A 26,357-nucleotide genomic window follows, 5' to 3' on the forward strand; every position below is an offset into this window, starting at 1 on the left:
TGTCTTTATGGATCTTGCTTTGTACACTGGTCCAAAGCATTTGGTGGAGGGGGGATTATGGTGTGGGGAGGGGGATTATGGTGTGAGGGGTTGGTGGAGGGGGGGATTACAGTGTGGGGGTTGTTTTTCAGGGGTTGGGTTTGGCCACTTAGGTCCAGTGAAGGGAACTCTTAAGGCGTCAGCATACCAAGACATTTTGGACAATTTCATGCTCCCAACTTTGTGGGAACAGTTTGGGGACGGCCCCTTCCTGTTCCAACATGACTGCGCACCAGTGCACAAAGCAAGGTCCATAAAGACATGGATGAACGAGTTTGGGGTGGAGGAACTTGACTGGTCTGAACAGAGTCCTGACCTTAATAAGGATAATAATAAAAATAATACGTGCATTCCCTTTATCAAAATTTTAATTTAATTTGCTTATAATTTTCCTTCCCTTCTACCATCCTTCCCTTTCATCAGCATGCTAATGAAATTGGTAAACAAACCTTTCTATTTTTAATATATACCTTATTTTATACCCAGTGACATCATCATTGGGTCCCTGCGCTTCTCTCTGCAATACAGGCAGATCATATATTTTAGATACAGCAAGTAACACAGTGGCATCGTTGTTGTTCTTATTATTATTAGTAGTAGTAGTAATCATCATCATAAATATATTCCCTTTATTATAATTAAAATGTAATCTGCATATAATTTGCCTTCCCTTCTACCTCCCTTCCCTTTCCTCAGCATGCTAATGACATTTTTAAACAAAAAAAAATTATATTTTTATTATATAACTTTTTTTATACCCAGTGACATCATCATTGGGTCCCTGTGCTTCTCTCTCTCTCTCATGGCTGGTTGGGAGGGGCTGGCAGGGTGCTCTACATTGTTTTCTGAGTTATTATTATTATTATTATTACCATTATTTTTGCTAAAGCAATAAACATGATACAATAATAATAATTATAATAATACTCGTGTCAGGTGAATTGCATTTATCTAAAATATTGGTAATATTATCAATATAAATATTATAAAATAATAATGATAATAATAATAATACTAATAATACTAATAATGGTAGCATTATTTTAGATAAAGCAATTAACACAATGCAGTTGTTGTTGATGTTAATAATAACAACAACAACAACAACAATTGCATTGTGTTAATTGCTTTATCTAAAATAATGCTACCATTTATTATTATTATTATTATTATTATTATCATTATTATTTTATAATATATATATTAATAATATTACCAATATTTTAGATAAATGCAATTCACTTGACACAATTATTATTATTAGTAGTATTATTATTAATACTACTACTACTACTACTACTACTACTACTACTACTACTAATAATAATAATAATAATAATAATAATAATAAATGGTAGCATTATTTTAGATAAAGCAATTAACACAATGCAATTGTTGTTGTTGTTGTTATTATTAACATCAACAACAACTGCATTGTGTTAATTGCTTTATCTAAAATAATGCTACCATTATTATTATTATTATTATTATCATTTTATAATATTTATATTGATAATATTACCAATATTTTAGATAAATGCAATTCACCTGACACAAGTATTATTATAATTATTATTATTGTATCATGTTTATTGCTTTAGCAAAAGTAATGGTAATAATAATAATAATAATAATAATAATAATAATAATAATCATCATCATAAATATATTCCCTTATTAAAAATGAAATGGAATATGTTTATAATTTGTCTTCCCTTCTACCTCCCTCCCCTTTGCATGCTAATGAAATTGTTAAACAAAACCTTTCTATTTGTATTATATACCTTCATTTATACTCAGTGACATCATCGTTGGGTCCCTGTGTGTGTGTGTCAGGTGAATTGCATTTACCTAAAATATTGGTAATATTATCAATATAAATATTATATAATAATAATAATAATAATAATAATAATAAATGGTAGCATTATTTTAGATAAAGCAATTAACACAATGCAGTTGTTGTTGATGTTAATAATAACAACAACAACAATTGCATTGTGTTAATTGCTTTATCTAAAATAATGCTAACATTTATTATTATTATTATTATTATCATTATTATTTTATAATATATATATATATATATATATATATATATATATATATATATATATATATATATATATATATATATATATATATATATATATATTAATAATATTACCAATATTTTCGATAAATGCAATTCAGTTGACACAATTATTATTAGTAGTAGTATTATTATTAATACTACTACTACTACTACTACTATACTAATAATAATAATAATAATAATAATAATAATAAATATATATTTATTATTATTATTATTATTATTATTATTATTAATAATAATAAAAATAATCATCATCATCATAAATATATTCCCTTATTAAAATTGAAATGGAATCTGTTTATAATTTGTCTTCCCTTCTACCTCCCTCCCCTTTGCATGCTAATGAAATTGTTAAACAAAACCTTTCTATTTGTATTATATACCTTCATTTATACTGAGTGACATCATCGTTGGGTCCCTGTGTGTGTGTGTGTGTGTGTGTGTGTGTGTGAGGTGAATTGCATTTACCTAAAATATTGGTAATATTCTAATTATAAATATGATAAAACAATATTAATAATAATAATAAAAAATTATTATTATTATTATTATTATTATTAATAATAATAATAATAATAATAATAATAATAATAATAATAATAATAATAATAATAATAATAATAATAATAATATTTTATATTACATTTTATAATATAATAGTAATAATATTATTACCAATATTTTAGATAAATGCAGTTCCCTGACACAATTATCATCATCATTATTAACACCATTAATAATAACAACAACAATAATGTTTCCATTCATTTAGATGGAGCGATTCTCCTGACACAATGCAGCACATAATTGTGAATTGCAGGTGTTTGCGGCTTTTATGGCGGCTCCCACTCCTTTCCCTTTTTATTACAATATAAAACATACACAATAGCTCAGATCAATCAATACGTTTTACAGCTCATAAACATTGAGCCAATTAGTCTTCGCTGAACTGAAATGTCACCTATAATGCAAAGAGAATAATATAGTGCCGCAGACACACCTTCCGCTGCGAGCGCGCTGATAAATTGTCCGCCTTTAATTGCTGCAAGAAGCTCCGTCGGCCCTGCTTTGCGTTTTGATCATCCGCGGCGCGGTATATTACGCCATAGATTTTTGACCATAAAAAATAATTGCGGAATTATTAACACCCGGCATTCTGCGGGATTTTACAACACCTAAATTGGATTATAATTGCTGTCAAATCTTCACTTGAAAGGAGGCGCTCGGGTTCACCGCCGTGCGATGGAATCCAAGCGCTTCTGTCGTTTTTTTGCTCACAGCTGGATTCATCCACCTTACTCGCAGCCTCAAAGCGCCCGGGCCCGTCACACGGTGAATTCATACAAGAAGGTTGTAGAATGCTCTTCTATTTTTTTTTTGCCGCTGTCTCTGAGATCTCTCTTCAATGAAGTGATCTGAGGAATGCAATCCCCGGGTACCTCGCCCACAAGCTGTAGGTAATGTAGAAATGTAACACTGAAGGGATTCTTAAAAACGACAGGTGTATTGTACTTTGGCTTCAATCGCCGACATAAGCACACATTTTGGTTAACTTTCTTTTTCAGTGCGTTAAAAAGAATTTTTATCATTTAAAATGCTGTGTCGTTTCTCAAGGCCGTTTTACCCTTGCCGGTTTTTCCTCCAAAGGATAAAAGGAGAAGAACGTTAAGTAGACCCCTGATCTCCACCACCCTTCACTGAGTAGACATAACTTTTTTTTTTTACGATGATGTCACGGTCTTTACTCTCAGAAGAGCATTTACTTAAGCGCCATTTCAAGGATAAAAGAAGAAGAACATTAAGTAGACCCCTGATCTCCACCACCCTTCACTGAGTAGACATAACTTTACTCTCACACAGATGAACATTTACATAAGCGCCATTCAAAGGATAAAAGAAGAAGAACGTTAAGTAGACCCCTGATCTCCACCACCCTTCACTGAGTAGACATAACTTTACTTTCACACTGAAGAACATTTACATAAGCGCCATTCAAAGGATAAAAGATAAATGAAGAACTTCAGCCTTCAGTAGACCCCTGATCCCCACCGTCCCTCATTGAGTGAGCATATTTTTTTACAATGATCTCATGGCCTTCATTCTTATACTAAAGAGCATTTACATGCGCATCATTCTTTTATCTTTTGTATAGCACCTTGAGTACCATACAAGGAATAAAGGAAGATTTCCAACCTTAAATAGACCCCTGATCTCCATCACTCCTCATTGAGTGAATATACCTTTTTATGATGATGTCACGGTCTTTCTTTTCACACTTGACAGTGTTTGTACACCATTGCATGAGTGCAATTCTTTTATTCTTGATATGGCACCTTGAGCACCCCATACAAAGTATAAAAGAAGAACTGCCACCTTCAGTAGACCCCTGATCCTCATCATCCCTCATTGAGTAAACATACCTCTTTTACAATGAGGCTAGAGTCTTTGTTCTCATATTGAAGAGCATTTACACATCATTACATGAGCACCATTCCTTTATCTATTTGTATGGCATCATGAGCACCATACACAGGATAAAAGAAGTACTGCAGTCTCCAGTAGAGGAACTACTAACAGCAGAGGAACTAGCTAAGCTAGTAACATATAAAGAATTTTTCAAAGACAACACCAAATGCAGTTTCAAACTGTAGGAGCAGATGGGAGACAGAAGTCCCTGACTTACAGGGGGAGGACTGGGATGACTTATGGAATTAGCCCTTTAAACACCTAGTATCAGCTAGAGATGGATTACTACAATTGAAATTCATCCATAAGAGATATTATACTCCAGCTAGGTTAGCTAAAATCTTTGGAAACTGTCTGGAGATGTTCCTTCTCTCCGGCTAATGCTGAACACATATTTTGGCAATGCCTCCCACATTCAACAAGTTTGGGTGGATCTCACTTCGTGCATATCAGATCTCCTGACGATAACCATTCCAGTGACCGTGAGGGTGTGTTTGTTGGGACTGGTGGAGGAGGTGGTCCCAGCCAGAGTGCCGAGAACACTTCTTTCTATTTTACTATTTTATGGGAGGAAGGCTATACTGCTTAAATGGAAAGACGCAAGGGCCCCAGACGTAAATTTCTGGAAGGGTTTGGTAAACTCCATGATACCTTATTACAGGGATATGCAATTAGCGGACCTCCAGCTGTTGCAAAACTACAAATCTCATCATGCCTCTGAGTCTGGGTGTCAGGCTTGTGGCTGTGAGTCTACTATGCCTCATGGGAATTGTAGCTCTACAACAGCTGGAGGTCCGCTAATTGCATATCCCTGCCTTATTACAAAGCCACTTATAGTTCCTGGGGCCGTGGAAAGAAATTTGAAAAGGTGTGGCAGGCCTGGTACAACTCGGATAGTACAGTGGGTTAAGATGGCGAATCTTCAGACTTTAAAGAGGAAGTAAACCCTGATGAGTTTACTTCCTCTTTCATTCCCTGCAAAGGCAAAGCATAATGGACTACTATGCATTGCATCGCATCGCATCACATAGTAGTCCATTATGTGTCACTTACCTGACACAGGAGCCAGCGAAGTCGCTGCTGTCCCCTGTAGTCCGCTGCATCCATCTTGTTGGTGGGATCTCGCAGCTCCACCGCTGTCATTCGGCGAAGCCGCGATGACGTCACTCCCGTGCGCATGCGCGGCAGCTCCATTCTTCGAAATGCCGCGCTCAGTGCGCCTGCGCGCCGCTGTCTACGGCGCATGCGCTGTAGACAGCGGTGCCCGTTTTTGGGCAAATATCTCCTAAACCATATAGGTTTAGGAGATATTGCTTGGACCTACAGGTAAGCCTTAATCTAGGCTTACCTGTAGGTCAAAGTGGTTTGTAAGGGTTTACAACCACTTTAAGACATATGTAGAAAATGATGATGTTTCAGTGTATGAACAATAAACATGATAATGATGGTATTATACCTAAGGAGTGTTTAGTAATGCAAGGTTCGTGAAATAACATATGAAACACTTTGCTCAGTGGTGAAAAGGCTACAGCAGAGGCACCTGGAAAGGAAAAAATACTCATGAACTAAGACTAATCCATCCTGTATAACTGAGCTGTGACAAGGGGGGGGTGGGAAGAGAGGAGGGGGGATGGGAGGGGAGGGAGGTTATTGTTACAGATAGGTGACTATGTTAGTCAGAAGCGATATGTTGTCAATGTTGGGCCCTGAGAGGCCTCATATTCGGGGTGAGTGTCACGTTGATACCCCCGGATGTTATATTTTTTTATTTTGTGTAAAAAAAATTAATAAAAAGAAAAAAAAAATGCCTTTATACGATGATGTCACAAACTTTGTTCTCACACTGGTAAGCATTTACAATGGGAAAATACCTAAAAAAGAACACCAGCCTCAAGTAGACCCCTGATTTCCATCATTCCTTACTGACTGAACATACCATTTTAGTATGATGGCACCACAGTCTTTACTGTGATACTGAAGACCATTTACACATCATCACATGAGCGCCATTATTTCATCTGTTTTATGGCACCTTGGGGGCCAAAAAAATGATAAAAGTTGATCTCCAGCCTTAAGTAGACCCCTGATTCCCATCATCCCTCATTGAGGGAATATACCTTTTTATGATGACGTCTTGGTCTTTGATCTTATACTGAAGAGCATTTACACATCATTACATGAGCGCCATTCCTTTATTTATTGTATGGCACCGTGAGCACCACACAAAGGATAAAAGGAGTACTGCAATCTTCAGTAAACCCAATCTTCAGTCTTTACTGTGATACTGAAGACCATTTACACATCATCACATGAGCGCCATTATTTCATCCGTTTTTATGGCACCTTGGGGGCCAAAAAATGGATAAAAGTAGATCTCCAGCCTTAAGTAAACCCCTGATCCCCGCCATCCCTCATTGAGTGAACATACCTTTTTACGATGATGTCACGGTCTTTACTCTCACACCTAAGTCCTTGTACACACGGTCGGACATTCCGGCAATAAAATCCGTCGGATTTTGTCTGAAACTGTTGTTGCATACACACGGTCGGACAAAGTTGTCGGAAAATCCGATCGTTCAGAACGTGATGACGTAATTTAGTTACGACGGGACTACGTTCAGGCTAGTAGCCAATAGCTTTGGTCTCGGAATTTGATCTGAGCATGCGTGGCACTTTGTCGGATTTCTCTACAAACAATCGGACAAAGTCTGATCGTATCATGTTGTTGGAAAATTTTATAGCCCAGCTCTCAAACTTTGTCCCTCGGATATTCTGACGGAAACAGTCCGATGGAGCCCACACACGGTCGGATTATCCGACAACACGGCCCGATCAGACGTTTTCCGTCGGAATATCTGACCGTGTGTACAAGGGCTTACAGTGTTTACACATCATTGCATGAGTGCCATTCTTTTGTCCTTTGTTTGGCACCATGAGCACCATACAAAGGATAAATGAAGAACTACAGCCTTCAGTAGACCCCTGATCCCCCACCATCCCTCATTGACTGAACATATCTTTTTCTGATGACGTCATGGTATTTGATCTCATACCAAAGAGCATTTACACAAACCTTACATGAGAACCATTCCTTTATCTATTGTATGGGCCCATGAGCCCCATACACAGGATAAAATAAGAACTGTAGCCTCCAGTAGACCCCCGATACCCATCTTCCATTGGGTGAACAACATACCTTTATACGATGTCACAGACTTTGTTCTCACACTGATAAGCATTTACACATTATTACAGTTGAAAAATACTTTTATATTTCAAAAAAGAACCCCAGCCTTAAGTAGACCCCTGATTCCCATCGTCCCTTACTGACTGAACATACCATTTTTATGATGACGCCGCAGTCTTTACTCTCATACTGAAAACCATTTACACATTATCACATGAGCGCCATTCTTTAAACCGTTTTATGGAACATCGGGCGCCATACAAAGGATACAAGTAGATCTCCAGCCTTAAGTGGGCCCCTGATCCCCATCATCCCTCATTGAGTGAACATACCTTCTTATGATGACATCATGGTCTTTGATCTTATACCGAAGAGCATTTACACATCATTACATGAGCGCCATTCCTTTATTTATTGTATGGCACCATGAGCACCATACAAAGGATAAAATTAGTACCCCTGCCTTCAGTAGACCCCTGATCCCCACCATCCCTCATTGAGTGAATATACCTTCTTACGAAGACATCATGGTCTTTGATCTCATACCGAAGAGCATTAACACATGATTACATGAGCGCCATTCCTTTATTTATTGTATGGCACCATGAGCACCATACAAAGGATAAAATTAGTACCCCAGCCTTCAGTAGACCCCTGATCCCCACCATCCCTCATTGAGTGAATATACCTTCTTACGATGACATCATGGTCTTTGATCTCATACCGAAGAGCATTTACACATCATTACATGAGCACTATTCCTTTATTTATTGTATGGCACCATGAGCACCATACACAGGATACGATTTGTACCCCAGCCTTCAGTAGACCCCTGATCCCCACCATCCCTCATTGAGTGAATATACCTTCTTACGATGACATCATGGTCTTTGATCTCATACCGAAGAGCATTTACACATTATTACATGAGCACTATTCCTTTATTTATTGTATGGCACCATGAGCACCATACAAAGGATAAAATTAGTACCCCAGCCTTCAGTAGACCCCTGATCCCCACCATCCCTCATTGAGGGAACATACCTTCTTATGATGACATCATGGTCTTTGAGCTCATACCGAAGAGCATTTACACATGATTACATGAGCGCCATTTCTTTATTTATTGTATGGCACCATGAGCACCATACAAACGATAAAATTAGTACCCCAGCCTTCAGTAGACCCCTGATCCCCATTTTTTGATGATATCATGGTCTTTATTCTCATACCGAAGAGCATTTACACAAGTGCTATTGTTTTATCCTTTGTTTGTCGCCTCGCCTTCAAACTTGCCCATAAATATGTCTTTCTTAGCCGCCATGCTGAGATCAAATTTGTTTTGTTTTCTGTAATGTCGTTTTATTTTATTTTTTTTATTTTTATTTTTTTTCTATGTGCTGTAGCTCTAATTTCAGATGTTTTCCTCTATATATACAATAAAACAACTTTTCCCTCCTCCTCCTCCACATGTCACATTGTCTTTCCTTAAAAAGAACTCACTACAATGGATCAGCAAGGTTCACCGTGTTTTGTTTTCTGTATATGTTCAAGGCAACGCTTCAGAATTTACCAACAGATGAGGGTTGTGTATAAATGGAGTTCAGAAAACACGGGCAAGGATGAGAAGTCCTCTCAATAGCTGGAAATACAGCATGTTCTGCTCCAGGGTGGGAGGATGACATTGTCTTGCCAGTATTCTTGTTTTTTTTTTTTTTTTTTTTTGCTATAAAGCAATAGTAAATCACAACCAACATCTGTTCACAAAGGGAAAGGGCGGCCGCCGTGTAGGACTGAACATGCATGCAAGAGAATGCAACCTATTTTCTGCTATTTGCAACAAATATAACCTATCCTGTTCTATACTATTCTATTCTATACTGTGCCAAACATATTATGGGCTAGTGCTAATGATACGAAGGCCCCAATGGTGTCCCGAAAATGCCTTCAAGTGCATGCCTAGATTATGTCCAAGCTGAATTCTGAATGTTAGTGTAAAGCAAAGCTTGATGCCAAGGTCAGGAACTAGAGCTAGTGAGTGTCTATAAACCTCCTGGTTTCCATGGGGTTAAAACAAGCCGATGGCTAATGCCGCGTACACACGATTGGAATTTCGGCCAGCAAAAGACCGATGAGAGCTTTTCATCGGAAAATGCTACCGTGTGTAGGCTCCAATTGGAATTTAGCTGTCCGGATTCCCGCCAGCAAAAATTTGATAGCATGTTCTCAATTTTCCCGATGGAAAAACTTTCTATCGGAAATTCCGATCGTGTCTGTGCAATTCCGACGCGCAAAAACTCACGCATGCTCAGATTCAACTACAAGATGGAAGCTATTGGCTACTGGGTACTGAACTTCCTTTTTCTAGGCCCCTCATACGTGTTGTATGTCACCGCGTCCTTGGCGGTCAGAATTTGGCGTGACCCCGTGTAGGCAAGACGGTTTGAGCGGAATTCCGTCGGAAAAAGCTCTGATGGTTTTTACAACGGAATTCCGCTCAAACCGTCTTGCCTACACACGGTCACACCAAATTCCGACCGCCAAGAACGCGGTGACGTACAACACGTATGAGGGGCCTAGAAGAAGGAAGTTCAATACCTAGTAGCCAGTAGAGAATTCCGATCGTGTGTACGTGGCATAAGGCTGCAGCTTGGTGTGGATTCATTGGCAATGGGCTGTAATTGCCGCCAGCTGCCCAAGAGGTGGTTGTTGGCCGCCCCCCCTCCCCCCAAAAAAAAAAGCACCAGCCGCCCCTGCTATCCATAAAGACATGGATGAGCGAGTTTGGGGTGGAGGAACTTGAATGGCCAGAGTCCTGAGCTCAACCTGATAGAACCCCTTTTGGGAGGAACTAGAGAGGAGACTGCAAGACAGGCCTCCTCGTCCAACATCAGTGCCTGACCTCACAAATGGGCATCTGGAAGAATGGTCAAACATTCCCATAGACACACTCCTAAACCTTGTGGACGGCCTTCCCAGAAGAGTTGAAGCTGTTATATCTAAACGGGGGGGGGGGGGGCAACTCAATATTGAACCCTACGGACTTAGCCTTTGTACATACGGTCTGAGAATCCGTCGGAATGTGTCCTATCGGACCGTGTCGTCGGATAATCCGACTGTGTGTGGTATGCATTGGACTGTTTCCGTCGGAATGTCCGTCGGACCCAGTTTTCCAACTTGTTGGAAATATTTTCCGACAAACTGGTCCAATCGGACATACTCCGATCATGTGTAGAGAATTCCGATCGGACAAAGTGCCACGCATGCTCAGATCAAATTCCTACACCAAAGCTATTGGCTACTAGCCTGAACGTAGTCCCGTCGTAACGAAATTACGTCATCACGTTCTGAAAGATCGGATTTTTCGACAACTTTGTCCGACCGTGTGTATGCAACAGTTTTGGACAAGATCCGACGGATTTGGTTGTCGAAATCTCCGACCGTGTGTACAAGGGGCTAAGACTGGGATGCCATTAAATTTTATGTGCATGTAAAGGCAGGTGTCCCAATACTTTTGGCAATATAGTTTATATGTGTATAACTGCTATAGGTTGGTCAGCAAGCGGTTAACGTATTTTTCTCCTGAAAATCCTGTATGTGTTTGATAAACATGAATTTTTGATGTAAAGTAAAAGAAAAAAAGGGGGAGGTGAGTATTCCATGCCATCTTGGTATTATGTACAATTATTCTAGCGGCAGTGTTTTTGAGATGCCACCTTCTTGTGGAGACAGAGCATGCATGGAATTTCAGTTTCCAGCGAGCTCAATCTGCTCATCTGTATTCAGAGCACACCATCGGCTTTATTATTATTTCTTTGATGTTGTGAAATGGCTAAAAGAAATTTGTAGACAAAGAGATGCGTTGATAAAAGCATTTGCTACAAAATAACTCACATTGTATAATGACCGACAAGGTAATGTACGTCATGTTAATAATAGCATCTCTTTTTTTTTTCTCTTCTCGTTGCAGGTATCATTGCCTGACTTACAATGGAAAAAATCCTCTGCGGTCTTCTGGTATTTGGAATGACAGTGATGGTCAACTCATGTCCAAAATACTGTGTGTGTCAAAACTTGTCGGAGTCCCTGGGAACGTTGTGTCCAACGAAAGGATTACTTTTTGTACCAGTAGACATTGACCGAAGGACAGTTGAACTTCGACTTGGGGGCAATTTTATCATAAGCATCAGTCGGCAAGACTTTGCCAACATGACTGGCCTGGTAGACCTGACCTTGTCTAGAAACACCATCAGTTATATCCAACCTTTTTCTTTTGTGGACCTAGAGAGCCTTCGATCTTTGCACCTAGATGCTAACAGGATGACCAGCCTTGGAGATGACGTATTTCGAGGGCTAATCAATCTCCAGCACCTGATTATGAATAATAACCAATTGAACAGTATCGCGGAGGATGCATTCGAAGATATTTTACAGACTTTGGAGGATCTTGACCTTTCTTACAATAATCTCAAAACGATTCCTTGGGATGCCATCAGACGGATGATTAATCTGCATCAGCTAAGTTTGGACCACAACCTTCTGTATTATATTACGGAGGGTACGTTTCAGGACCTGAATAAGTTGGCCAGGCTTGATCTGACTTCGAACAGGCTACAAAAACTACCTCCCGACCCAATATTTGCAAGGTCACAAACATCCATGATTTCTGCTACGCCTTTTCTCCCTCCCTTGTCTCTCAGCTTTGGGGGGAACCCACTTCATTGTAACTGTGAGCTTCTCTGGCTCCGGAGGCTGGAGAGAGAAGATGACATGGAGACGTGCGCTTCACCCTCTGCTCTAAAAGGAAGGTATTTTTGGTACGTCCGCGAAGAGGAATTTGTCTGTGAACCACCCTTGATTACCCAACACACTCAGAAGCTGCTTGTCCTTGAAGGACAAACCGCGTCTCTAAAGTGTAAAGCGATTGGAGACCCCCCTCCGGTCATACATTGGGTGGCCCCCGATGGTCGCCTAATTGGCAACACTTCGAGAACAGCAGTCTACGACAACGGTACCCTAGATATTTTAATAACCACATCCAAGGATTATGGAACCTTTACCTGCATAGCAGCGAATGCCGCGGGCGAGTTGACAGCCCCCGTTGAGTTATCCATCGTTCAGCTGCCGCATCTGAGCAACGGCACCAACAAAACGGCGCCGCCTAAATCGAGGCTTTCCGACATTACCAGTTCCACCAAGTCCAACAGAGGAGAAGTCAAGACTCAACCAGAGAAGGCTGTCGTGGTGTCGGAAGTGACGACTACCACGGCTTTGGTTAAGTGGTCAGTAAGCAAGTCTGCCCCAAAAGTTAAAATGTACCAACTGCAGTACAATTGCTCAGATGATGAAGTTCTCATCTACAGGTAAAGTATATTTCGATTTTATAATTTTCTTTTTTTTTTTTTTTAAAAACGTCTTTCCTTTTTGAAAAGTCTTTTCAGGATGTTAAAACTACATGAGAAATAAGCAAGAAAATTGTACAAAATGTATGAAAAGACAGAAAGGTAAGAGTTCTTTTTTTTTTCTTTGGAAAACCAATTTTCTGATATATATATATATTGACTTAATTCCGGAGAACTGCGCTACTCAACAGACATCGCCGGACTTCTGCGGTTCTCGGTAGGTTTTGGGAATGTCACTCAAATTTTTTCGCAAACGCTACTCGACTTGTCTTGACATCACAAAGTTTGAAGCTTAAACAATGTCATCGTAATGTTCTTACAATTCCACGGACAAAAAAAATGGTTGAGGTCTACTTTACAAGCTGAAGGAAAACTCCAAGCCCTTGTACACACGGGTCGGAGAATCTGTCGGAATGTGTCCTATCGGACACCGTGTTGTCGGATAATCCGACTGTGTGTGGTATGCATCGGACTGATTCCGTCGGAATATCCGTCGGACCCAATTTTCCAACTTGTTGGAAATATTTCCCGACCAACTGGTCCGATAGGACATACTCCGATCATGTGTAGAGAATTCCGATCGGACCAAGTGCCACGCATGCTCAGATCAAATTCCTACACCAAAGCTATTGGCTACTAGCCTGAATGTAGTCCCATCGTAACGAAATTACGTCATCACGTTCTGAATGATCGGATTTTTCGACAACTTAGTCCGACCGTGTGTATGCAACAGTTTCGGACAAAATCCGACAGATTTGGTTGTCGAAATCTCCAACCGTGTGTACAGGGGCCAAGTCTGAAATAAAAAACGTTTGGTTATTTCCAATGCCGATGTTGATTAAATTGTAAAAAGATTAGTTAATGCTTCCTAGATTGCTGTGCTAGAACATTATTGGCTATTTGATAATCCAATAACCTCTGCAGTGTGCGTGTGGTATTATGAGCACTTCATGTACCATCTATAGTCCTGCCAGTTGTGCCAAGAATTCGATCTCCTATTTATATTATTGATTATATTTTCATGTATGATCCATTCCGTTTCCAAAGCCAAGAGGGATATCAATTGGTTTGTTGAAAGACTGGAGAATAAAAGAGCCCCTTTAGAAATATGGGGCCCCCAACAAAACAAATGGCTTTTATAAAGAAGATATCAGGTGTGTAGGGGCGATTGTAATTGCTTGCAACTTTTCCCAGGAAGTATGCATTTATTTATTACAGGCAAAGATCTTTTTCAACCGGAAATGCAGGAGAACACAAGCACCTCAAGCAAGGGGTGTGCTGGAAGGTCTGTTGTTTGCTGGCTGCTGGGGGGGGGGGTCTGTTGAAGCTGGCTTTTGGGAGATCTATTGTTGCTACCGGAGGTCTATTGTTGCTGGGGTGGATCCATTGTTACTGGGGGTATTTTGTCAAGGTGGGGTCTACTGTTTTTGGGTGATCTATTGTTGCTGGGGAGTCTATTGTTGCTGAAGGAATCTACTGTTGCTTATGGAATCTATTGTTGTTGTGGGGGATCTATTGTTGCTGGAGGGGGGCGGGGGGTATATTGCTGCTGACCACAGGGGATCTATTTTTCTGCCTTTCTTGTTATCATTAACGCATTCCATAGAAATTACTTCTAAAAGGGGCAGTACTGGTTAATGCGTTGGGGGTGGAACCAAGGAACGGTACTCAGAGATGGGTGGGGGAGGGGTGGAGACGGAGTGATTCGGAAGGGGGGAGTACCCGCACCTAATCTCTATGAAAACCCCCCACCCCCCTCGTTTACAGGCATTTATTTAGCGCCAACAAGTAGCCTTGTACAATACTAATACATTCACATCAATCACCCTTCTTCGAGTAATTATATCACATGAACACACAATAAGGGAGTTTGCCAGATGGTGAGGAGGCAATATCTAACCTTTTCACCTCCTGTTTAACTCCTTGAATTCTGCACCGACATGCCACACCACGTACCACACCACTGTACCACACCGCCATGCCACACCACTGTACCACACTACACCACTGTACCACAGCACCATACCACACCACTGTACCACATCACCATGCCACACCACCTTACCACACCACTGTAGCACACTGCCATACCACACCACCGTACCACACCACCATGCCACATGACCTTACCACACCACTGTACCACACTACACCACCGTACCACACCACCATGCCACACCACCGTACCACACCGCCATGCCACACCACTGTACCACACCGCCATGCCACACCACTGTACCACACCGCCATGCCACACCACTGTACCACACCGCCATGCCACACCACTGTACCACACTACACCACCATGCCACCCCACCATACCACACCACCGTACCACACCACTATACCACAACACCATGCCACACCACTGTACCACATAACCATGCCCCACTACCGTGCCACACCACCGCACCACACCACTGCACCACACCACCGTACCACACCACCATGCCACGCCACCATACCACATCCGTGATTGTAGAGCGGCCCCATTCACTTGATTTGGGTCACATAGGATGGGTGGTAATGCCCACAAAATGCGACAGGGAGTAAAACTCCTGGTTTTGTTGTGTGGCATGCCTTTTCAGGTCATCAAGGAGCCGTTGGTGGGGGGGGGGGGGCAGTAAAATGGCACCTCAGCTGTGCGCTTTTCCTACAATGCAGTTTTTATTAAAATAATACCTGGTGGTCCTGCCGTGTAGGTCTTTGTGTTCAGACTACTACTGGAGCTCAAATTTGCTTAAAAAAGGTAATGCCGGTTCTGATGGAACGGTGTCAGAATACACAGAGCATCGCAGGTTGTTTTGTATGAGGTCTGTGTAGCCGCAGACCGGTCAGGGTGCCCATGCTGACCCATGTCCACAGCCAAAAGCACCTACAATGGTTTGAGGAACACAACAACGAATAGCCATCCTCCCACTGGAGGCCTGGCCATCATTGGTGTCAATGGAAAGAATTCTGCCCCATCGCTGGTGTCAGTGGGAGGAATTGTGTCCCATTTTTGGTATCAATGGAAGGAATTTTACCCCATCGTTGGTATCAATGGAAGGAATTGTGCCCTTTTGATGGTGTCAGTGGGAGGAATAGTGCCTCATTGTTGGGGTCAGTGGGAGGAATAGTGCCTCATTGTTGGGGTCAGTGGGAGGAATAGTGTCCCATTTTTGGTGTTAGTGAGAGGAATAGTGCCCCATCGTTGGTGTCAGTGGGAGAAATAATGCCCCATTTTTGGTGTCAGTTGGCGTAATAGTGGCCCAGCATTGGTATCCATGGAAGGAATTGTGCCCGATAATTAGTGTCAATAGAAGCAATAGTGCCCCATTGTTGGTGTCAGTGGGAGGAATTGTGACCCATTGTTGGTGTCAGAGGAAAGAATAGTGCCCCATCATTGGTGTCGGTTGGAGGAATTGTGCCCCATTGTTGGTGTCAGTGGAAGGAATAATGGCCCATCATTGGTGTCTGTGGAAGGAATTGTGCCCCATTGTTGGTGTCAGAGGGAAGAATAGTGCCCCATCATTGATGTCAGTTGAAGGAATGGAGCCCCATTGTTGGTGTCAGTGGAAGGAATAGTGGCCCATCATTGGTGTCTGTGGAAGGAATTGTGCCCCATTGTTGGTGTCAGAGGGAAGAATAGTGCCCCATCATTGGTGTCGGTTGAAGGAATTGAGCCCCATTGTTTGTGTCAGTGGAAGGAATAGTGGCCCATCATTGGTGTCAGTGGAAGGAATTGAGCCCCATTGTTGGTGTCAGTGGAAGGAATAGTGGCCCATCATTGGTGTCAGTGGAAGGAATTGTGCCCTTTTGATAGTGTCAGTGGATTCAATAATGTCCCAAGGGTCAGATGAAGGCAATCAAAGGGCAGCATCCGGCCCCTGGGCCGCAGTTTGGAGACCTCTGCTATCGAGCATCTATGGGATGTGATGGAAAAACAAGTCTGATCTATGGAAGCCCCACCACACAACTTACAGGACTTAAAGGATCTGCTACTGGTGGCTTGTTGCCAGATACCACAGCGTACCTTCAGAGGTCCAGCGGAGTCCATGCCTCGATAGGGATATGGTGGGTGGTCATAATATTATTTCATAGAAGCACATGGACCTCCACAGGGACCCCACCACCACCACCAAGTGCTTTCTTTCCCTAGGAAGAGTTATGGTCTTTATTCTTGAAGGAATACAGTAGATTAGCAATTATGTCTCCAAATTGCCGGCGAAGGGTAAGTCCTTATCAAAGCAGCATTGCCCTTGCCTTCCAGTTCTTGTTTTTGAGCACTACGGGGGCAGAATCCATATTTACTTCTATTTGTGTCGAATTTATCTCCTCTTACATGAAGCGCCACCGGCAAAGACAAAGACGGGAATTGAAAATGACAAGAAGGATGATTTCAGGAAACAATTAGCTCACGTCGAGTGTGAGGGAGCCGGTGAAATTTTGGTGGCTGGTAACAAAAAATAAAAGATGACACATGTCTTCAAAAGAAAAGAGGGGCATATTGACCTATGGGCTTCCGAGGGTGAGACAAACCTCCATTGGGTGCTTACCCCCGCAGGAGTTAGATGCCAGCTTTTATTTTTCCAATTTATTTTTTATTTTTTTATTTTATATTTGGCATGAGGTTCCTACCAAAATCGATCGGTACTGAGCTTTGTCCCTCAGACACTGGTCAGGGTAAAGAGCCAATGACATGGGCTCTTTACAATGTGATCGGCTGTGTCCAATCACATCCGATCACATGTGAACAATTACCGGTTATCAGCATTTCCTCACCGCTGTCAGTGTCAGGAAAGGAAAGCTGATAACTGGCTTACCAGTCACAGGTGCCATTTTCATTGATAATCAGTGCCTTGATTATCTGTGCAGCCCCATCAGTGATGCCCATCAGTGCCCATCAGTGATGCCTTAACAGTGCAGCCTCATCATTGTCCATTAGTGCAGCTTATCAGTGCCGCCTCATTGGAGCCCTTCAGTCTTGCCTATCATTGCCCATATCAGTGTAGCCTCAGTGGTGCCCATTAGTGCAGCCTCATTGGTGCCCATCAGTGGAGCTTATCAGTGCTCATCAGTGCAGCCTCATTGGTACCCATCAGCTGCTGCCTATCAGTGCAGCCTCATTGGTGCCCATCAGTGCAGCCAATCAGTGCAGCCTCATTGGTATCCATCAATGCAGCCTATCAGTGCTCTTCAGTTCAGCCAATCAGTGCTCATCAGTGCATTCTCATTGGTGCCCATCAGCTGCTGCCTATCAGTGCAGCCTATCAGTGCTCTTCAGTTCAGCCAATCAGTGCTCATCAGTGCAGCTTCATTGGTGCCCATCAGTGCAGCCTACCAGTGCTCTTCAGTGCAGCCAATCAGTGCTCATCAGGGAAGCCTCATTGGTGCCCATCAGTGCAGCCTACCAGTGCTCTTCAGTGCAGCCAATCAGTGCTCATAAGAGAAGCCTCATTGGTGCCCATCAGTGCAGCCTACCAGTGCTCTTCAGTGCAGCCAATCAGTGATCATCAGGGAAGCCTCATTGGTGCCCATCAGTGCAGCCTACCAGTGCTCTTCAGTGCAGCCAATCAGTGCTCATAAGGGAAGCCTCATTGGTGCCCATCAGTGCAGCCTACCAGTGCTCATCAGTGCAGCCAATCATTGCTCATAAGAGAAGCCTCATTGGTGCCCATCAGTGCAGCCTACCAGTGCTCTTCAGTGCAGCCAATAAGTGCTCATCAGGGAAGCCTCATTGGTGCCCATCAGTGCAGTCTACCAGTGCTCTTCAGTGCAGCCAATCAGTGCTCATAAGGGAAGCCTCATTGGTACCCATCAGTGCAGCCTACCAGTGCTCTTCAGTGCAGCCAATCAGTGCTCATCAGGGAAGCCTCATTGGTGCCCATCAGTGCTAAGAAAAACATTTTTTATGTTTCAAAATTTTTCAGTCTCAGTGGTGATTAAATCCCACCAAAAGAAAGCTCTATCTGTCTCAAAAAAATGATAACAATCTCATATGTGTGCAGTGTTGTATGACCGCGCAATTGTCATTCAAAGTGTGACCGCATCGAAAGCTGAAAATTGGCCTGGGCAGGAAGGGGGTGAAAGTTCCTGGTATTGAAGGAGTTAAAGAGAGTTAGCTTTTACCACAACACTGGGGGGGGGGGGGGGATTAGGGAGGGTATTATATTGTGAGATTGATATAACAATGTATCAGAATTCTCTTTGGGAATTGCATACAGTACTGTCACATTTCAGAAGCTTGTATGAGAATCCGGGTAACATTTTCCAAAATGCCACATGTTGTTCCCCATAGAAACACAATAAAAAAAAACACCCCAAAAAAAACAAAGTTGCGGTAATAAGATCCTTGTGACGATATCGTTTTCTTGGCCTGCACTGCGGAGGATAATCCTGATTACAAATCCCCATTATATTCAGATTGGCAGTCACATTTTACACCAATTTAAATTCCAATTAATACATAATTTAAATCTTAATTTGCTCATCACAGACCGATTCCCCAATTGTAAATATTACATAACCTTCTCTTCTTTCAAAGTGAAAGGCTGAGCTCGGTTTTTTATTTTTCCTCAATGTCTCGGTGAAGTCAAACCAAAAATTAACCGCTTCACCGCTCCCCCCCCCCCCCCCCCGGCCGATGAACAAGCGAACCTCCATAATATGGTGACAATGTATCACTTGCTGTATTTTTTAATATGCAATATTCCCCTGTACTATCATATTTCTCTAAATAAAAAAAAAAAAAGTTTGTATACAAAAAAAAAATCTTTATCTTTTATTCATATTTTATTCATATTTTTTATTCAACCACTTCAGCCCCGGACCGTTTGGCTGGCCAAAGACCAGAGCACTTTTTGCGATTCGGCACTGCGTCGCTTTAACTGACAATTGCGCGGTCGTGCGACGTGGCTCCCAAACAAAATTGGCGTCCTTTTTTTCCCCACAAATAGAGCTTTCTTTTGGTGGTATTTGATCACCTCTGCGTTTGTTTGTTTTTTGCACTATAAACAAAAAAAGAGCGACAATTTTGAAAAAAAAAACAATATTTTTAACTTTTTTTTTGCTATAATAAATATCCCCAAAAAATATATATAAAAAAAAATTTCTTTCTCAGTTTAGGCCGATACGTATTCTTCTACATATTTTTGGTAAAAAAAATAAAAATCACAATAAGCGTATATTGATTGGTTTGCGCAAAAGTTATAGCGTCTACACAATAGGGGATAGTTTTACTGTATTTTTATGAATTTTTTTTTTACTAGTAATGGCGGCGATCTGCGATTTTTATCATGACTGCAACATTATGGCGGACACATCGGACACTTTTGGTGCTATTTTGGGACCATTCACATTTATACAGCGATCAGTGCAATTAAAAATGCATCTGTTACTGTGTAAATGTGACTGGCAGTGAAGGAGTTAACCACTAGGGGTGCTATAGGGGTTAAGTGTATCCTAGGGAATGATTCTAACTCTGGGGGGAGGAGGTGTGTGTGACAACACTGATCACCACTCCCGATGACAGGGAGCAGTGATTAGTGTCCTGTCACTAGGCAGAACGGGGAAATGCCTTGTTTACATTAGCATCTCCCCGTTCTTCCTCTCCGTGAGACGATCGCGGGTATCCCTGCGAACATCAAGTCCGTGAGACCCACAATCCTACTCACGAAGCTTGCGGCAGGCACGCGCCCGCAAGCCGCTTCTTAAAGGGCAACGTACAGGTACGTTAATATACCTGTACGTGCCCTTCTGCCGACGTCTATCGGCGTGAGCCAGTCGGCAAGTGGTTAAGGGTGAATTATAAGGGAATTTGGTAAATATTGAAGCACTTGAAGCAGAATGAAGTACAGGTATGTGATTTTGCACCATGTGGTTGTACCGGGGTGATGTGGAGCAGTGGACGGTGTCAGCAGAGTAGTGGACGGTGTGAGTAGGGCAGTGGACGGTGTCAGTAGAGCAGAGGACGGTGTCAGTAGAGCAGAGGACGGTGTCAGTAGAGCAGTGGACGGTGTCAGTAGAGCAGTGGACGGTGTCAGTAGAGCAGAGGATGGTGTCAATAGAGCAGAGGACGGTGTCAGTAGAGCAGAGGACGGTGTCAGTAGAGCAGTGGACGGTGTCAGTAGAGCAGTGGACGGTGTCAGTAGAGCAGAGGACGGTGTCAGTAGAGCAGTGGACGGTGTCAGTAGAGCAGTGGACGGTGTCAGTAGAGCAGAGGATGGTGTCAGTAGAGCAGAGGACGGTGTCAGTAGAGCAGAGGACAGTGTCAGTAGAGCAGTGGACGGTGTCAGTAGAGCAGTGGACGGTGTCAGTAGAGCAGAGGGCGGTGTCAGTAGAGCAGAGGACAGTGTCAGTAGGGCAGTGGAAGGTGTCAGTAGGGCAGTGGACGGTGTCAGTAGAGCAGAGGACGGTGTCAGTAGAGCAGAGGACAGTGTCAGTAGGGCAGTGGACGGTGTCAGTAGAGCAGTGGACGGTGTCAGTAGAGCAGAGGACGGTGTCAGTAGGGCAGTGGAAGGTGTCAGTAGGGCAGTGGACGGTGTCGGTAGAGCAGAGGATGGTGTCAGTAGAGCAGAGGACGGTGTCAGTAGGGCAGAGGACGGTGTCAGTAGAGCAGTGGATGGTGTCAGTAGGGCAGTGGACGGTGTCAGTAGAACAGAGGACAGTGTCAGTAGAGCAGTGGACGGTGTCAGCAGAGCAGAGGACGGTGTCAGTAGAGCAGAGGGCGGTGTCAGTAGAGCAGAGGGCGATGTCAGTAGAGCAGTGGATGGTGTCAGTAGAGCAGTGGACAGTGTCAGTAGAGCAGTGGATGGTGTCAGTAGGGCAGAGGACGGTGTCAATAGAGCAGAGGACGGTGTCAGTAGAGAAGTGGACGGTGTCAGTAGAGAAATGGACGGTGTTGGTAGAGCAGAGGACGGTGTCGGTAGAGCAGAGGACGGTGTCAGTAGAGAAGTGGACGGTGTCCGTAGAGCAGTGGACGGTGTCAGTAGGGCAGAGGACGGTGTCAATAGAGCAGAGGACGGTGTCAGTAGAGAAGTGGACGGTGTCAGTAGAGAAATGGATGGTGTTGGTAGAGCAGAGGACGGTGTCGGTAGAGCAGAGGACGGTGTCAGTAGAGAAGTGGACGGTGTCCGTAGAGCAGTGGACGGTGTCAGTAGGGCAGAGGACGGTGTCGGTAGAGCAGAGGACGGTGTCGGTAGAGCAGTGGACGGTGTCGGTAGAGCAGTGTGCGGTGTCCGTAGAGCAGTGTACGGTGTTGGTAGGGCAGTGGACGGTGTCGGTAGAGCAGTGGATGGTGTCAGTAGGGCAGAGGACGGTGTCAGTAGAGCAGTGGACGGTGTCAGTAGAGCAGTGTGCGGTGTCGGTAGAGCAGTGTGCGGTGTCGGTAGAGCAGTGTACGGTGTTGGTAGAGCAGTAGATGGTGTCAGTAGGGCAGAGGACGGTGTCAGTAGAGCAGTGGACGGTGTCAGTAGAGCAGAGGGCGGTGTCAGTAGAGCAGTGGACGGTGTCAGTAGTTTTTATTTTTTATTTTTTTTAATTTATGAGCCCTGTTAGGGGGCTTTGGTGAAATATCAGGGGTCTAAACAGGGGGAATCTGCTCCATATGGGGTGATTAGGGTGTGCCCAGGCACTACTGGCAAACCTGACAGACCCTGTGCGCACGCCTATGATGATACCCCTTAGTGCACCACTGATTCTGCTGTAAGCTGGTTTTATTATGGGTTTTTTGTTATGGTATTTTTATGTAATTGTATGTGTCATTTGTTAAATGTCCTCTAGATGGCGCTCTCACTCTTACATCATTAGTACTAATAAATTGACAATCTTTTTTTTTTTTTTTTTTACTTATATTTATTTAAATTTAAATTTTATAATTTTATCTTTTATTTTTCATTAGTTGTTGTTTTTTTATATATATTTATGGCTATGGACATTTCCATATCTCATAGCCCTGTTATTAGGCTTCTCTAAAATGGCAGATGTTTACTTTTGTTGGTTCCGGTCACTGGCGGGTGAGAGTGCCCTCTATTGCTTCCTATGTGATAAGTCTATATAGCTCTTGTAGTGCTCAATCCATTCTCCGTTCACCCACTGATTACGTCCATTTGGACGAAACGTGCTGGGTGGAGTTCCATGGAGACATCATCACGCCCTCCAGGGTGTTGAATACGATCTGTTTGATATGATGTGATTCATTATACTGCACCATGAGAGCTCTCCTTCCTTTTGCTTGTCTTATTGCTGGCTTGATTGGTGGTGGATCAATGGGGAGCTAAAATGTGTGAAAACGAGACAACACCAAAACAGAAAAAAATATTCTGGGGTTTAAGTAGAAAAAGGCTCTGGAACTTAAGTGGTTAAATACAATTTAAAAAAAGAGCACATGCGTATGAGTTAGGAGACTTTGCATTGGACTTGCTGCGACTTTCATGGAGCTTTGATGTTTTGTGACTTTGGCCTTTTCAAATCATAACAATGCAGAGTGTGACACATATCACTGAACATACAAACAATAGAAACAACTTCCTTGTGACTTTTATTTTATCATCGCAGTCTATGGCACTCGTGTCCCAAGGAAGACGCAGAAATGGAGTGCAGGTCGCAGCAAATCACACGAGAGGCCGCAGTAGTGTGAACCGGGGGGGGGGGGGGGGGAGAAAATGGATTAAACAAATAACATGATTCAAGAACAAGAGGAAAAATAAATGTGAGTCAAAGGGGAACTAAACTGTATCTGAGCACCAATAAAACCGAAAACTACCTCATTCTTTTTTTAATATTCAAAACAAACTCCCCAATCCATAATCCATTCATTCATCCATGTCTCCATCCATCCATGTCTCCATCCATCCATCCATGTCTCCATCCATCCATCCATGTCTCCATCCATCCATGTCTCCATCCATCCATCCATGTCTCCATCCATCCATGTCTCCATCCATCCATCCATGTCTCCATCCATCCATCCATGTCTCCATCTATCCATCCATCCATCCATGTCTCCATCTATGTCTCCATCCATCCATGTCTCCATCCATCCATCCATCCATGTCACCATCTATACATCCAGGTCTCCATCCTTCCATGTCTCCATTTATCTATCCATCAATCCATCCATCCATGTCTCCATCCATTCATCCATGTCTCCAGCCATGTCTCCATCCATCCATCCATGTCTCCATCAATCCATCCATGTCTCCATCCATCCATCCATGTCTCCAGCCATGTCTCCATCCATCCATGTCTCCATCAATCCATCCATGTCTCCAGCCATCCATCCATGTCTCCATCTATGTCTTCATCCATCCATCCATGTCACCATCTATTCATCCATGTCTCCATCCATCCATCCATCCATCCATCTATCCATCCATATCTCCATCCATCCATCCATGTCTCCATCCATGTCTCCATCCATCCATGTCTCCATCCATCCATCCACGTCTCGATCCATCCATGTTTCCATCTATCCATCCATCCATGTCTCCATCCATGTCTCCAGCCATATCTCCATCCATCCATGTCTCCATCTATCCATCCATGTCTCCATCCATCCATCCACGTCTCGATCCATCCATGTCTCCATCTATCCATCCATATATGTCTCAAGCCATGTCTCCATCCATCCATGTCTCCATCCATCCATGTCTCCAGCCATCTATCCATCCATCCATCCATGTCTCCATCTATCCATCCATCCATGTCTCCATGCTTTATTTTGCTGATAAATCACTTTCTAGCATTTCTGGCTGAGGCCATCTTGGGTAAGGGCAGATGGTTCACGTAGAATTTATTGCATGGCATCCATCTGCTCTTAGCTCAGGCATGCAGTCAGGATTGTGTACTCAGCTGAGCTCCTCCTATGAAGACTCCTGGGATTTTTGACTTCATTTTGGCCCATTTCTGTCGGAGGCCATCTTGAGTAAGGGCAGACGGTTCATGCAGCATTTACTTCCTGGAATCCATCCCCCTTAGCTGAGAAAGCCCCTCCTCCTACGAAGACCTCCTGGGATGTATGACATCATTTTGACCTAGGCCAGAAACCAGGAAGTAACGGAAAAAAGAAAAGAAAATGTGATATGCCTTCCTATCTATTTACTAATACAAGCAGCATAAGAATTACAAACAGTTCATGTTGATTGAGAGAGTTTTTAGTTCCATTTTAGGAGACTCAGGAGATGAAAAATTATTATTATTATTATTTTCATCTCCTATTATTATTATTATTATTATTATGAAAAACAGAATAAAAAAAAAAGAAAAAAAAAATGAAAATGAAATGCGAGTGAAGAGTTAGCTGTGAATTTGGAGGCACAGGTAAGAGAAATCAATAAATCAATAAAAGTAACAAATTAAATGTAAGGGGGGGAGGGGGGGGGGTGATCTTGTCCCAGGGTGGGCGGAGCTAAAAGAGAACTTTCTTGTAAACCGCCCTTTTTTAACGCGTTCCCAAATTGCTGATCAGTTCTGTGATTGAACGGAGAAAGTTGCGGCTCGTCTCCTGACATTTGTGGGCGAAGAGAGCGGGTGAAGATCGGTTATTCCGCGCCGGAGTCAGTTCATGTTCCTCAGACGCCGGGGAGCTTAATGATCTCATTTATCTTGGCTGTGGAAGTTCTGGGAGAGGAAGCGGCACGCATACATCAAATTCTCCGAAAATAAACAGTCAACTTTTGGAAGCTCAGACCAATACGAGTTGATTTACGATTCCACCGGAGAGATGACATCATCATAATTACCGGGATTATTTTCTCATCTCTGCTTCTCTGGTGCGGCAATTCCAGAATTAAATAAATGGAAGGGAAATGTAAAGAAGTGCTGCAGAGACACCTTCAGCTCCCTCGTCTGCTCCTTCCAGGACTAGCAATGGTGCCCGCAGTAACCCTCGGGGGCCGGCCTCTGGGCGGGAGGATAAGAGTGGGCGGGGCCACCACGCAATGTTGCAATATGTGCTTGATTGTATCTTATTAACCACTTTCAGCCCCCCCGGACCATTTTGCTGGCTTAAGACCAGACCACTTTTTTGCGATTCGGCACTGCGTCGCTTTAACTGACAATTTGCGCGGTCGTTTCCCAAACAGAATCAACATCCTTTTTTTCCCACAAATGGAGCTTTCTTTTGGTGGTATTTGATCACCTCTGTATTTTTTATTTTTTGCGCTATAAACAAAAAAAGAGCGAG

General features: G+C 42.8%; 1 protein-coding gene across 3 annotated transcripts in view; it reads left to right on the top strand.

The window, feature by feature from the left end:
- Positions 1-26,357, top strand: part of LRFN2 (leucine rich repeat and fibronectin type III domain containing 2) — a 738,594-nt gene that overhangs the window by 536,407 nt on the left and 175,830 nt on the right. For all 3 annotated transcript variants that reach the window (XM_077485374.1, XM_077485373.1, XM_077485376.1), the window contains exon 4: positions 11,761-13,153. In XM_077485374.1, the coding sequence (XP_077341500.1) occupies positions 11,781-13,153 (1,373 nt within the window). In that variant the 5' untranslated portion in view covers positions 11,761-11,780. The remainder of the gene's footprint in view (positions 1-11,760; positions 13,154-26,357) is intronic.

Source organism: Lithobates pipiens, unplaced genomic scaffold (genome assembly GCF_037356315.1).
Source record: "Lithobates pipiens isolate NorthernLeopardFrog02 unplaced genomic scaffold, aLitPip1_a1.2 Scaffold_18, whole genome shotgun sequence".
Lineage (NCBI taxonomy): Eukaryota > Metazoa > Chordata > Amphibia > Anura > Ranidae > Lithobates > Lithobates pipiens.